The sequence below is a fragment of the Aphis gossypii genome, chromosome 1 (assembly GCF_020184175.1).
Source record: "Aphis gossypii isolate Hap1 chromosome 1, ASM2018417v2, whole genome shotgun sequence".
Lineage (NCBI taxonomy): Eukaryota > Metazoa > Arthropoda > Insecta > Hemiptera > Aphididae > Aphis > Aphis gossypii.
Genome location: NC_065530.1, coordinates 55021763 through 55038318, shown reverse-complemented (window position 1 = coordinate 55038318; position 16556 = coordinate 55021763). Strand labels below are relative to the sequence as shown.

General features: G+C 21.8%; 1 protein-coding gene across 1 annotated transcript in view; it reads left to right on the top strand.

Annotated features, from left to right (window-relative positions):
• The first annotated feature begins 6769 nt into the window (after positions 1-6769).
• LOC114125235 (uncharacterized) overlaps positions 6770-16556 on the top strand; it is a 74014-nt gene continuing 64227 nt past the window's right edge. Inside the window, exon 1 of the mRNA XM_027988796.2 lies at positions 6770-7355. Coding sequence (XP_027844597.1) covers positions 7262-7355 — 94 coding nt within the window. The 5' untranslated portion in view covers positions 6770-7261. The remainder of the gene's footprint in view (positions 7356-16556) is intronic.

The following is a 16556-nucleotide window of genomic DNA, read 5'->3' as shown; positions in this document are numbered from 1 at the left end:
GCAATAAGTAATAAAATATTATAGTGATTAGGAAAACCATAAACATATATATTTTATGTATTCTTCGATAAAAAAATTTTATTCAGAATTTAGAACAGTAAACAAAATCAAAACGATTAAGATTTAAAATATTAATGTGATTCTAAATCTAGGAAATTATAATTTAAATTTTAATACGGCTTGATTTACAAAACTTAATTAAAAATATACCTACAAAGTACTTTTTTTTTAATTTTTAAATGAAGTGAATGAAATGAGATGTTCTAAAAATTCAAAATGCAAATATTTAATTAATACGAATGGTTTATTTTGAATACCTTTATAGATTCAGTAATTTTTATTTCATATTTAATAGCTGTTTTTTTTTTTTTTAATTCCAACAATTAAATTGTATTTATTGACCAACTAATTTACATTGAATTCGTACCTCTAAATCACCCAAGGTTTTTTTTTTTTTTAATTTATTGCTTAATTTGTTTCAATTTAATTAATAAATACCTTAAAAAGTAATTAAATAGGTACTATAAATGCGATAATTTAAATATATATATATATATATGAGAACTTATTGTATACAGGATTTATATTATACTCAATTATCATAATTTATGAATAATAAGCAAATGTTCTTTAGTTGGTTTTGTAAACAGATCACATTTTATTTTTTCATTAATTTTTATTTAATTTAAAGAAATTAACCAAAACATCTAAAAATTATATTCTGAACCATAATTTAATTATTAACATATAGATGACTTTATTTTATTTGTAGACATTTGGTGCAAATAAATTAGGAAATATTGAATTTGTAAAAGTACGTATATTTTATGTTTATGATATATTAGATTATGTTAAACTTGGTTACAAGCTATATTTATAATATAATGTATACAAATGTATTATATTTTTCTTGAATACATAGAAAATAAGTATCAATAAATTAATAGAATCTTTATGCAAATTGTCTCGCATTTTTTGATTGAAATAGAGATATATTTTAGTCAAATTGGTAAAAAAAAAATCAAAATATACTTACAAACTATATAATATTTTTAATCAATTAAAAAGGTAATATTATGTAACATTCAAAACACACTTATTATTAGAAAATATAAAAACATTTAATTTTTTTATTTGATCAAAAACATTACGGTATTAATACTAGGTTTACTTTATGAATCTGTACATTGCATTTGAACTGTATTTTCTGTGAGTGCTTCAGCGATTTCGTAAAATATTTATTTTTTGATTTGCATGAGTTAGTCTTAGCTATTATAAATATATGTGCATATCTAATATTAGTTTGTTCATTTAATAAAAATATTTACAAAACAAAAAAGTTGTATGAACAGTACATATTGGTTATGTATAATAAAAATGAAACTATATCAAATTTTACTATATACTCCATGATGTTTTAAAATTAAAATTGTTTTTCATTTACATTCTCATATAATGTTTAATAAATGTGTAAAATTTAATATATTGTATACTTCAAAAATGCCATATAGTGTATACTTTTGCAATAAACGCGAGTTGAAGTTAAATGTCAAAAAAAAAAAAAAAACACTTGTACTACAAGTCGAATAAAGTTACTTGTACTATTTAAATTGCATCAAGAATATTATTGTACATACAACGAATAGATTGAAATTGTGTTTTTTGTAGCTAACAAATAACCTTTCGAGGTCTGACAATCGATAATTGAAAGAATAAATGCATAGGTTTTTCGAAGTTAGCGGAATGGATTGTTGTAGAGTGGCTAACAGCCAAACAGCTTTTTCGAATAATCGTTTATTTTCATTCATGTGGCTAAATAGAAAGATTTACGAGTAGCCTAATTTATAGTCGACAGACTAACGGTTAATTCGATAAATCTGTTTTAAGACAAATATTGTATAGGTGACAGTTAGTGTGGCGCAGTCTCGCAGAGTAATAAAAAGTAAAAAAAAATCAGTACTTATTCAAATATATTAGATAGGTTTAATGAAATTGATTATGATCAACTGAACTATTTACAAAAATAACTAGAATATCAAAATGACTGTCTATTTTACTTTTTCTATCATCCCATCAGTTAATAGATAATGTGTTAGTATATTTACACTTTACATGGTATACATAATACAATTATTGTTGTGTATTTATTATTCGGATATTATATTCGTGTATTTAGACAGGGTAGGAATTCTTATGCGGTGAATGGACAGGGAAGATTTAGAATTCACCAACATTTTATTTATACCATCACTAGGTTTTATTCATATTTATTGTAGATAATTAAAAAATATTAGCTTTAATATTATATATTTCAAGTAATAAAATGTGACCATAATCAACTTTTATTAATATTTTTTTTTAAACATCCAATAATTTTTCTTTTAATTTTTCAAATGAAAATAAATTTGATATTATTTAATTAAATTATATTAAATTTTTTGGAGTGTTTAAAATTTAAAATATTGTAAAATAAAAATACCTAACATTTTTAAAACCGTATAATAAATTATATAATTAATACATAGGTATAATTTAGATATATATTTTTAACTTAAAAAATGTACATTCTTGTAAAACTCACATGTATTCGGTTTTTTTAAATTTTAAAATATTGCACAAATATTTTCTAAAATTGTCTGTAACATTTGGGTATTTAGATGTTGTACACATGAATTATATCTATAATATATATAGAAATATGCTTTATCTTTGAAAATATTAAATTAAAATTGGCTGTATTACGTTTAACCATATTCTTATAATTGATTACAGTTAAAAAAAATAATTTTAAATCTTCAAGTTAGTCTCCTCTCAATATCATGTGTTTGTGAATTATTTTCTTTACCATTCTATATTTATACAACCAATTTTAAAATGTTGATTACCGTTAAGAAGTGCAATAGCGGTAGTAAGGCAAAATGGAACTAGCAGATTTCTGCACAAATCTGAAGTAAATCGATTTTATTTACCATACAAATTAATATTACCCAAATATTTGAGTACTATTCTGAATAAACTTTAAACTTAGTAGCTTAGAAATTGACCTTAATTGCTTCAAAGGTATAATACATTAAATTTGATTATTTACTTATTTACTTACTTATTTACTCTTAACGATAATTTCAATTTTATGTATTTGTATTATTTACTTTAGTTAAGCAAAATGTAAGCAAATGTATAAAATACTAATATAACTAACTAAACTATACTTATTCACTTAAAACTTTGTATATCGTATTACTATTATAAATTATAATATGTAACGTTATCGGGTTGTTAGTAAATTCAATACAAAATACTTTAAAAACATAATTAATTGATATATTATAACGTAGGAATCATATTCTTGTCCGTCTTATTGGTATGTGGTTAACTCTTCAAATATTACAAATAGTTTTACTTTTACTATATTTTGCTTTAGTTTTTATTTTTCAAATAAATGGATAATAGAGGTAATAAAACGTCCTCTTAATTGACGACATATATGATATATTTTATGAAGTATCATTGAATCCACAACAAAGGTACTACAAAAGTATATATAATTGTATATTATATAACTTCTTATTTGATGTACTTAATAATAATAAAATTACAGATAAGTTGACAAATATGGCAAAAGTTTATATATCCACTTAATCTTATCTCTTTGAAGGCATTTAAAGATAAGACTTTAAAAAGGACAAACACTAGAGGTTTTCTTTGTAGTAAAGCCATATAATTGTAATGGTCCAATCTCTCATTTAATTTATCAAACATTATCCAAATAATTTATTTTGACAGGGTATAAAAAGAATTTTCAAAATACAATTTTTTTTAAAGTTGTATTGCTTCATACTAGATTTTATAAACGTTAAAAAAATAATTAGTTCATAATCTTAAAAATAAATAAAATATTTAAAATAATAATAAAAAAGCAAGAATATAAAAAAAAAAAAATTCTTTGAGTCATAGGCCAAGTAAAATTTATATTCATTTTTTTATTATGATTGTATCACTTATTTATACTTATAAAAATTACCATAGCGTGTTTATATAAATTACTCATAATTACTGTCTTTTGAACTATAATAAATATATAATAAATTTTCCTGAAATCATTATATTGAATATTCATTACTCGTATATTTTAGCTATGCAAAAGTACATAGTATATTATATTATTATTGTAAATATAGATGCAATTATTTTATTGAATTCGTGTACACTACTTTTTGGTTTACGTTTCTTCATAGGTTTTAAGCAGTTTTTTTGTTATAGTTTTTGAAAAAAAAAAAACGACAATATTTAAAATAAATTGTTCATTATAAAATTGATATTCAATTTTAAATATGACATAAATCATACGGTTACATTTTTATTGCCTAAACATATTTATCAAAAATTAAAAATAATGTAGTTAATACAAATTCATTGTTTTACACCAATTTAACTAGTAACTGTGTTTTGAAATTCAGATATACCTTTAAAAAAAAATTTTGTATGTGTAAATGTTTATACTTATAGGGTAAAATAAACTAAATTTAATTAAAATAATGTGTTTTGCAATACAAATTTTTTTAATTTAATACTATATTTTTTTGAAAATATTTAAATTCTGTTCTATTACATTATAATAATACGTATTTAATATTAAATATTTATTATTGTATATTTTCTTTTTATATCACAATTATTTTGTTATCTGAGATCAAAGTTCTTGAAATAAGATATTATTCTCTATTTTACTCATTATATTTATTCAGTTTTATTTTTATGTATAATGATTGTGTAATGTGTATATTTAAATGCAATGAATGGGTTTCATTACGATTATTTATATTCAAGTTTTTGAGAGCATTTTATGGTTAGATGAATAGTTTAAAAGTTTATCCAATAAATTTACCTCAGGTCATAGTTTAGTATAAAAACTTAAAACTTTATTTATATTATGTATACGTAGTATAAATTAAAATCATTACTACTTATGAAAGTCGATATAATATTATCTGTGCATTTTGTTAAAATATTGGTATTTCTTTTAAATGCAAAGTGACTGTATATATCTAAATAGATTTTTTTTAAATAATTTTATTTTTAACATTGCATTTTAAAACCAAGCGGATCAAAAGCTCAAAATTGAATTTAAATTTTAGCTAGTAACTTCATAAGCATAGCTACGAATCAATATAACTTTTCTACAAGAAAACTTTTATGGTCATGATTGGATTATTGAAAATAACTAGGTCAACGTTAAAATATTTTATACCTAAACTCTTTATATAATTCTATAATTTATAAACATTTATTTATTACAATTGTGTATTAAACATATTACTCATTAACAATAATTTTTCTCTAAAATCTCTTCATATATGAAAATATTGTGATGTGATTTTACTATATGAAATTTATATATAATATATATATACCAAATATAATAATAAAATAATCATATATATTATATGAACCAAAAAAGAAAATTCCATTTAAAAATTTCTAAAATCGTAATAAAATTATTTTTATATTATGGCCCATACTGGGATAATGACGTATCATTGCAATATGATAATATTATGTATTGAGATTTTTTTGTGTAATTTACTTTGTTGGTACTAAACATGATCTATTTTATTAATAATATTCTACAATTTAAAAATTTTAATAAGCTTAAAAATGTATAGTAGTATAACATTTGAACATTGTTTATGTATATTATATTTCCCACATCGTTAACGTATTTTATTTTTTAGAATAACAATACATTTATTTGTATTCTTTTTACAATAGTATTATATAATATATTATGGTCCTTAAATATTCACATAGGTTTATACCTATTTGTGGCGTATAGCCACACAATTGACATAAAAAAATTCATAGAAAGAAATAAAGGTATACGTATATTATAAGTGGTATATCATTTTATTAAGTTATATGTTCTCTATATTATTTCATTTGATAATATAGTTATTATAATTATAGTAATATTTTAAGAATAACAAATCTTACTTTTTTCCAGATGCGTGATATAAAACGTATTTTATTGAAGAATTATACTTATCAGACATAATTTGACTAACCAATTACTTATTTACGTAATAAAATTTTAAAATGTAGACCATTAAAACATCACTACTGATTTTATAAATAAATAAAAAAAAAATGAAGTAACTATAATGTCTGGAAAAAATGCTCGCAATAATAATTATTCGTAATGTTTCTCACTTTTCATTTTATTTCTTTTAAATCTCAGGCATAATAATGTACCTCTATTAGGAAAAAATTCCGTTTGTATAGAGCACATTGTTAAAAAACTAATAAAAGCTAACGGTCATCAGTACGAGCTCAACTTGTGAAAAAGAAAATGTAAATTGCATTCGTATTATACCTACTATAATAATATTACGTGAATAATAATATAATAAGTAAATAATATAGCATTATTGATGTTTTCAAAAAATAAGTTCATTATACAATTATTGTGGATATATTTTAGTAATAGGTTTGTGTCGGTGTTTCGGAGCATTTTTAGTATCAATGAAATCACATACATTTTTTTTTTTACATTAAAATATTTAAGAGCTCGTAACATTTTTGACGGGATAGTCAGAAAAACTGAAAAAAAATCACAGACTATATACATAATTCCATGATAATAATACAATTTTGCATTGTTAGGTACAAAAAAAGCTGCACGAAAAACACATCGAACTCGAACACGTGTGCTCACCAGGCGTCGTTGCGGGCGTCCGGCGATGTACCCTCGGCGGCGGTGCCAATTAGCGGCCGCCCAGAGCGCAGTCTGCTTGCGCGCGTTGTGGTCCACTCGGAAAACGTTTACAAAAACAAAAACAAAAAAAAAAAAAAATTCAAAAAGTCACTATTTTAAAAACGTATAGACGGAGACTATTTGATTTCGTCGTTATAATTGTTTTCCTCGAAACGACTAACCTTTTCAAACGGTGCAATTTGAAAATCGTGTTATATTATTATTTACGCACTGGCACGACACCGGTTCTGCCAGGGGATGATCTCAACAGTCCGACTACTGTTAATAATTACTCCGCGAAAAGTTGGTGATTTCAACAGTATGCGACACTGATATCGATTACGAGCACGTTTAACAAATTATATATTAGTAAAATAATATTTGGTAACGCGTAACGAAATGTTTACTGGTGAGTTCACCGAATCGGCCGATCCATTCCGACTTCATCATCGGCTGCCTTACCACGGTAACCCGTGATGGATACGTGTCTCATACCACGACGTCAGAATCATGTTACCGAGTCGTCGTTTGAACAAAACTGCTCGCACGTACTTTGCAATCGTCGCCGCTGCCGTCGCTGCTTTAGTCGGTTTTCGAATTCCGAGTAAGTGATTCACAATAAATTAAACACCATAATAATTTTCTCATAATCGTAATCGTCGTTATTTTTATCATATACTACGTTACACTCACCTTCTTGACGTAGCGAATCGGTAAAGTATTCTAAGACTTAGTCACCGTCTAATAGCATCGACGTTGTGTTCACGCAAATTTTACCCCTGCGAACACGAACGACTTTGTGATGATATTGTGTAATATCTAATTGAATTGTTATTTTTAATTTTTCAGTAATTATATAATAATACGAGTGTTATTAAGACATTAACATCTTTTGCAATCTGAAATAATATTATAATAATGATATCGATTCCGAAACCTATTGTTTTGAACCGCAAAAATTGATCAATTGCTTACACATATTATATAAGTAATATTTATTGATAATATTATGTTCGATTTCGAAAAATTAGTAGATTAAAATTCGATTCTACAATTATTTACATTTGTAAAATTAAGACAATAAGACGAGTGATAGTATATAAAATTATATTAAATATTATCCTATTTATCTGTAACGAACTAGTTTCAAGAACTGTATTAGTAATTTAATTTTCGATTTTTGCATTTATTTTTGAATTTAAAATACAATTAACTAATATAAATAACCTTATCTATATAGGTACATTGGGACTGCATACTTAACACCCATCAATTGTCGAATACATGAATTTCTGATGTTATTAACTTACTATTATCCATTGATTGTTTATAAATTTGTAGTTTTGTTGATTTTAGGTACACAATACTATTATTCATTCTTATTTCATTTATTTTAGTGTACATTTTAAAATGTTTTCTATGGAATAAAGTAAATACGCGTATTAATAACGAGTACAGATCTAATATATTAGGTATATGATTGAATATTGAAGTATATATTGTGTAAAACATAAACTTAATAAAATATAAGTTTTAAAAGGTCAAAACCTTAAAAAAATATCAGAAGTAGCTTTATAAATACTTACATAATATTATGAAAATTAAATATTTGTCTTAAACATTTAAATAACTAATTTTTTATTTTTATAATATTAATTGATAAATATTTTATTTAAAACTATTTTCAACTTTTAATTTTGTAGGTAAGTATACAGGGAAATTACGGGAGGTAGTACAATATTTTATTGAAATTTAATGTTTTATTAGCATAATGCGATGGATTTATTAAATATTGGTCTTGAATATTTAGCTTTTTATTTGTATAATAAAGTAAAATTGAAACATTGAAAACGTGATAAATAATTAACTTTATTTTCAATCACAATTTATAAAATAAATCCAACTGTACTATTGTTTTAAAAATAATTTATAACAATTTTAATAAAAAATAAATATTATATAAAATAAATACAATACTAATTGATTTATATAAGGCAAAAAATAAAAAGTTTAAAGAATATTGAAAGAATTCAAATGCTGTATATTATATATTTTAAATTTATAGTCAAATAATTAATATAAATATTAATTTTTGTTGTGTTTGATCATAACAACAGAACATATTTTTTTTTTTTTTATTTGAGTATATACATTTTTTAAATTATAATTTAAATAAAACACTTAATAAGATTTTTTTTTTTTGGTATAGAAAGAAACTTAGTACCGTACAGATTTTAAAATTAGTGTACAATTTACATAATATTTAATGCACTTTGAATTATAATAGTTTCATACTTATTATAAATTTAATAAGTGTAAACAATTATTAACGATGTGAAATATCTATACAAATATTAGGATTTAGATTTTAATATAACTTAAATTCTAATTGCCAATTTTATCACGAGTTTTAATTTAATAATATTAAAAAAGAATAGATAAAAAATAATATAATGTCTTCAATTTTAAAGACTTTTAATCCTATTATTATAGTATATTGTGTATAATAAACGTTTAATATATTTTTTTTTATATTTACAATAAAAGATATTGAATAACTATATACATAATAAAGTTTAAAAGAATTATAGTTTTATTTTGGATATTTGTATTTGTTTATTATCGTTTTTACAATAAACATTAAACAATAAAACACAAGAAAAAAACTTGTATACTAGTACTACATTTAGAATAAATAATACTGCACTTGTTAAGGTATTAAGACATTATAACAACATAATATATAATATAGGAACATGTTTTAAAAATCATTTTTTTGCTAGTTTAAATAGGCCTAATATTGGATCTTTATTTAAGATATTATCTAAATGTAAGTGTGAATTTATAGTTTAAATAGATCAATTGTTTTAATTTAATTCCTACAACAGTATTTATTTCTACACCTCAAAATTTATATTTTATGTTGTTAACATAACATCACGTAATCATGAATTCTAAAAAAAATGTCAAGAAATAGAGGCCAACCATAATGACGGACATACAAAATATATTGCAATAAACGCATACCATAAGAGAGAAAATATTTCCTGTTTCCTTTTATGATACTTCATTAATTTTCATTTTAATTTATTTTTAACTCATTAATTAAGTACGATTTTAATTTAATAATATCAGAAGAGTTTTTATATCGAATAACTTTGTATTCCGTTAGATAATTTAGGTACATGTAAGAATTTTCACATAAAATAAGTGATATAATGATAAGATAGTTTAATAACGCTTTAAAATAAACTTTAACGTTAAAATATTACTATAAATTTAAGACAAAGCAGTGATATTTTTATAACTTTAATTGAAACATTAAAATTTTTCCAAATCACAAAGCGTAAAATAATGAAAAATGCATATATAATATACAATTTTAATATCGAAATTCTTTTAAATATTTTTTTTTTAAATTGTTATTTAAAAAAGTAAAACACTAACTATTATTACTATAGAAATATTATTTTTTTAAATGTTTTTTATTTGAACTTGAAATTAGGTATGTTAAAAAATATTTACAAAAAAATTGATACATTTCGAAATAATGAGTGTTGTTTGATAAAAAAAATCGCCTTATATGTTATGTAAGTATTGTAAAATACCTAAGTTTAACTATATTTGAAATATTCTATAAGTTTATTATAAGTGAAATTTTAAAAAGGTAGTTATTATATTATAATACTTTATTTTTACATTGTAAGATTTTTCCTCCAATTAACAATTATTAATGTATAAAACAAATATAATTTCTTATGATTCAAAATATCTATTAAAACATTTTTAATCATATTATTTTTTATTTAAATTTACAACAATTTATTCATAGATCGTATGTAATATGCATATTAAAAATAATATATTTAATACTAGTGAGTGATCATCCATGTATATATTAATGTGTAATATGCATTATTGTAATCAAATTTTTTCAAAACTTAAGTCAATTAATTACTATAATGAAAAATTAATCCACCTTTCAAATTAACACGTATAGGATAAACAAAATTATCACATATTATAGAAAAACAATATTATTTATAATTATAGTAATATAGGAGAGTATATTCAATAGTGTATACTTTGAATAATATAATTAATAGGTATTAGAAAGTTGTGTATCATTTTCTCGGGAACTGTAATGTGTACACTGTACACAGTACATTAATATTAATGTAGTATTCGTTTGTATAGTCATTAAAATATATTTGTATACCGTTGTGATCTTGCAGTAGTTGAAAATAAAAATGTTCATACAATGACATTTTTATGGAACAAACGCATAAGCTTGAAATAGTAAAAAAAAAATTTCGGAGATTTGTTATTTTTCTTGACCACTAAAGTGTCGTTTACACAACGAAATATATATATGTTTATATATATATATTTTCGTTGTGAGTGTCCTCCCAAGTGCTTGTCATTAAAACTTGAGTCTTCTGACCGTATTTGATGGGCTTTAGGACACTCAGATACAATGCAAGCATTGTGTGTCTAAGTAACTTTATATTGCATGGACTATCTGAAGGAAAAAATACGAATTTCTACGATGAATTGACAAATGTGCCAAAGGTCGATATATCCTCTTAACCTAATCTTTTTTTTCAGACCTTCAAAGATAAGCGTTCAAAAAAGACTTTTATAAAGGTTATCCTTTGTCGTGAAGTTATACTATTTTTTTTATTTTTTTATTACAACGGTTCAATTTCTCATTTTTATTCATTAAATATATTTTTTTAGAAATTTAACGTAACATTAAAAAAAAAAAAAAAATCGAACAGTTAAGGGTTTTATCGGTATATAATGTATTTGCTTTTATATATTTTTTAAATTTACACACTATATAAGTGATAGTATTAACTATCTATCTATATAATATTTGGATTTTGGAAACTGTCAGATAATATCAAAAATTTACTGGAAAGGAAATAAATTCAATACATATTATAAAAGTGTAATTACATCTACGATAGAGAGAGTTATATTATCTTGTTGAGTAAATTGGCGGTGACGATCAATTCGATTGAAGTGGAGTTGAGGTTTTGGCTGAATAATACAGACAAAAATTTCCTAAGTATAAAATGTTATCTGTCCTGGAAGTGTATATGACATTCCCAAGTTGTATTATGTTTGGTATCAATGTGTTAAATGTATATTGGTCATTAGAGTATAAGAGGCTGTGTGAAATTGTTGTATAGCCGATTCTCAGTATAATAAATGCGACTTTTTTTCTACATATAATTTAACCATGCAATACTGATAAAACAAAATACTTTCACACCTTACTTTTATTAGGTACATTTTATATATTCTAAGAATTTAAGTATTACATTGTGTTATGACATTTAAATAGCATAACGATATTTTATATTTATACAAATTCTATTTTGTACATTTTTCTATTTTAACATAATAAACATACCATTTTTTCCAAACAATAAGGTTGAAGTATAGGACTGGTTTAATTTCATAATTTAGTTAAAATATATTAAAGCACATACCTAAATGATTTTTTTTTTTTAATAAAAATATTTTATAAGATAATTAAATTGGACTGAATTGAATTATGTTTTATTAATAATTCATTTATTATTATTATTATTATTGCATGATAAGTAGTAAGTAGTTATTAGTTTTAATAAACAATTTATTTATATCATTAAAAAAAAAAAAAAAAAAAACAGATAAATTATAATTTGACACTTTACTGTTTAAAAATAATATATAACATCGATTCTTAAATAATTAAAAAACATAATATTACATATTTTTATTTGATGAGGAGTATAACACTTTAAATTACTTTATAATTTCAGAACTTTTATGTATTATAAATATTAGTTATTATATAAAATATCAAATACTTCCTTTTTATAAATATGTTATAATTAAAGTTTAAATGCTAAACAAATTTTTGTTATGTAAAAAAAGCTAGGATTTTTATTAAAAAGTCATTTTTTACTTATATGAACTACTTCCTCTTAATATTCAACTAATTTTGTTACCATTAATTCAATAAAAATACCTATTTAAGATTTTAATTTAAAAGTTCGAAAAACTTTAATTTCTTTGTATAGGTACCTAGTATCTTTTAATTTAAATTGTTTGTGTTCATATTGATTTTATGAATACATTTTTTTTTTTTTTTTTGATGATTTTAATTATCAATTAAATGATGGCATGTACAATTTGTTTTAATAAAAACATGCCACTATCATTGTTACATTATTTTAAAATCTGATACTTATTTTTTACGAATAGTTTTTAAAAATAATATGTATTTAAACATATATATTTTAAGCTAGATTTCTTTATTAATCTTTATAGTTGTTATAGCAGTTAAAATTTCTAATTTATATAAAGATATAATTATAAAAATAAATTATCTATAAATAAATAAAAAGATGCAATTTATTGTTAAAAAAAAAAAAAATAACCTACGTAATTAGACAAGAAATTTTGTGGTTCTAAAATGTTTCATTAGTTATAAAAACAATGATTGAATAATTTATTCATCAACTTTTATAGTTAAAATTAGAATTAAAAAGTATTAACAACGTAAAAGTTATAAACTCTATTTAACAATAAAGTTATCTTTCGTATTTTCAAATCTTGTCTTTATTTGTTAACAATGCATAATTCTATTTTTTCATGAAATGTTTTTGACGCATAAACATATAATTTTCTTAAATATTCTGAAAATAAACAATATATTAGGTATATTTAAATGCATGAGTTAATTATTGTTAACAGTTTGATTATATCACTTGATTTTATCCATTATTAAATAATTTATAATTATTGTCTATAGAATAATTATTACAGTTATGATACAGTTATAATTATTACTAAAATAGTTAAAATGCTGGTTACAATACTATGCGTATAATGCAAATACGGATATGGAAATATTACTATTATTTTTATAGTTATTATTAAACAAATATAATAATAAATTATAGTTGAGTAAAAAGTATCTTCAGATTTTTGTGTTATTTTTACAATTTTAATTGTATAACATTTTAAATAATGTACATTTGGTTAGTTAGTTATTTTTTTGAAGGTAATAAATGTATTATGGTTATTAAAAATCATGTTGCTTATTATTTTAAATGGATTTTTGCCAAATTATCTTATTTATGTTCTTTATCAGAAGCTGTTCAAATAAATATAAAATGAAATAAATTCTCTATGTAAACTATATTTTGTTATGTGATTTTATTAACGTTTGATTTGATGGTTCTTTCATAATTTAAACTTAAAATAAACATTCTTATAAGGTAAACTTCATGAGAAAATTTTATTTTTCGGGATCTTAATTATATTACCATAATGTATTTAATATCTTAATTATTTTTTTATGTTTTAAATAATATTCATTCATAAAAAATCTTAAATAATTTGGTTATAAAATATATTGTATTTACTAAAATGCGTTTTAAACAACTATAGACATTGTATGTAATACATTTTTTACATTGATTTTATATTAAATATTGTTCAATAAAATAATGCATTTATAATCAAATATTATATGTATAATGTATAGACGAAATAAAATGTTAAAATATATGATAGAATTCATTATACATCATATCATATTTTTTTTAAATTTATAGTCGATTAATTACCTAGTAAAATATTAATTTTTTAGTGTTTTACTATTACGATAGAATATAATTATTTTGATTTGATTATATACTTAAAAAAAAATATGTATAATATGTAAAACACTTAATTAGATTTTTTTTGTTTATTATAGAAAGAAACTCAATGACGTACAGATTTCAAAATAAGTGGAAATTTCTATAATATTTATCAAAATATTTTAACCATAACTTATCTTTATTTCTGCTTTGAAACTACCATTTATTTCATCAAAAAAGTGAAACTTCAAAATTAAATTAAAGTATTGTAACTAAACTATATGTATGAAAAATATAAATATTACAAAGATAAAAATAGTTAAAAATATGCATGAAACTGTCATGTTTACTTGAAATTCACGAAAATAATATCCCTTTTTTTTAGGTAGATACCTACTTTTCAATTTAATCTTATCCATCTCTGAAGGATTTACCGGTGTTGAATTCTTCTATGATGAGGGCTTGAATGTGATATTGACACTCTTCTTAGCTAAGCGTTTCGATTAAATTGTTTGATTATGCATTGGCGTTTGTCACGCTTATTTAAACTACAACATTTAAATGTTGTTACAAGCTGATCATTTAAACGTTGATCATTGTTTTTTTTACATCAAGGTAGGTTAAGATATTTTTCGATTAGATATTAGGGTACATTTTATAAGTATATCGTACAATTTGTTTACAGATCATTCAATATTTAATGATGATTTATCAATTATATGAATATTAACTATAATTAGGGTGTAGGTACGTGGGCTTAATATTTATTTAATATAGAATCATCAGTTTTTCAAGAGTCTTTTTAGCTAAAAGACTTAAATAATTATTTTAGAGTTTAGATAATAATCTTTTTATCACATTTGCAATATTTTAAATCCATAATAAAAGCGTTTAGTTTTAAGAAACTGGTCAAAAACAAGCATTTGCATTAATGGAACAACACTCACAATACAAATAAGTTTTTGTTCGATAGTATTTATTATATATATACACATACAGTACTTTTGGATATTAAAAGTATTTTTTTTTCATAAAAACGTGTATGTATTTACTGTAATGTTAGGCTTTCGACTTTTTCAATAAAAAAAAATAGTAATATCAACTCAAATTTATTTTTCTATCGCTATTAATTTCTATTTATGGATATTAAGTATAATTCAATATATTTTTTAAATTATTCACACTTACAAATTGTACAGTGCTTATGTTTTTAGAATGTATCTCATTTCTATTATTTTTGCTTTAACAACCTTTTTATTTTTACTATTAACTGTTGAGACCTAGTTTTTTACCTGTATACTGTATAGTGTATGTAATATATGTAGCATATTTTATATGATAGAAATAGAAGTATAGTATCTATACTAATATACTATAGATATGTTGAAAATACTTTTAATTTGTTTGGTAACCTATATATTGTATAATGCACTGTTTAAATTGAACCCACACATTCAATGAAAATAAGTAAATAAAATATATTTTGAACATTTTAGTACACAGCTGAAGTGGATTTACCAATACCTATATTTATTTTACGGAAAACAGTTTAATTATAAATACAAAGTACACTTTATTTTATTTTCATTTTTTTTTTAGACATTTTGTGACAAATAACTTTCTAATTATTTAAAATTTAATTGAATTGGAGTACCTACAACTTTATGTATTCATGAATATTAATATATTAATAATTAATTCAATGTATATTCATTTAGGGTGATATTTTTATTGAACAACACCAATATTTTGAAATCTATTAATGTTTTAAAATGTTTTTTGACATAGATATGTATTATGGCTAGGGGACATTCCAAAAATGTGTAGGTGATACCGAGAATATTATGATGAACGAATTCGTTATTTATGCTGACTTATTTTTATTTTTATTGGTATACAAATATGTAAAATGTATGTAATGTAATAAATAAATATTTATTTTAGTGAACGTGCTTTTAGTTTTATTCTAAAAGCACAATTTTTAGGCTGTGCATTTTTTTAGTACCTATAACAATCTCCAGTAAAAAAAAATTAACTATAGGATATACCTACACAATATTATACTTATTTATAAATTATGTAAAATTTATACATTTTTGCCTACTTAAAATAGTAAAAACTGTTCGTGACACCTATTCATTTTTTCTAGGTAACCTTAT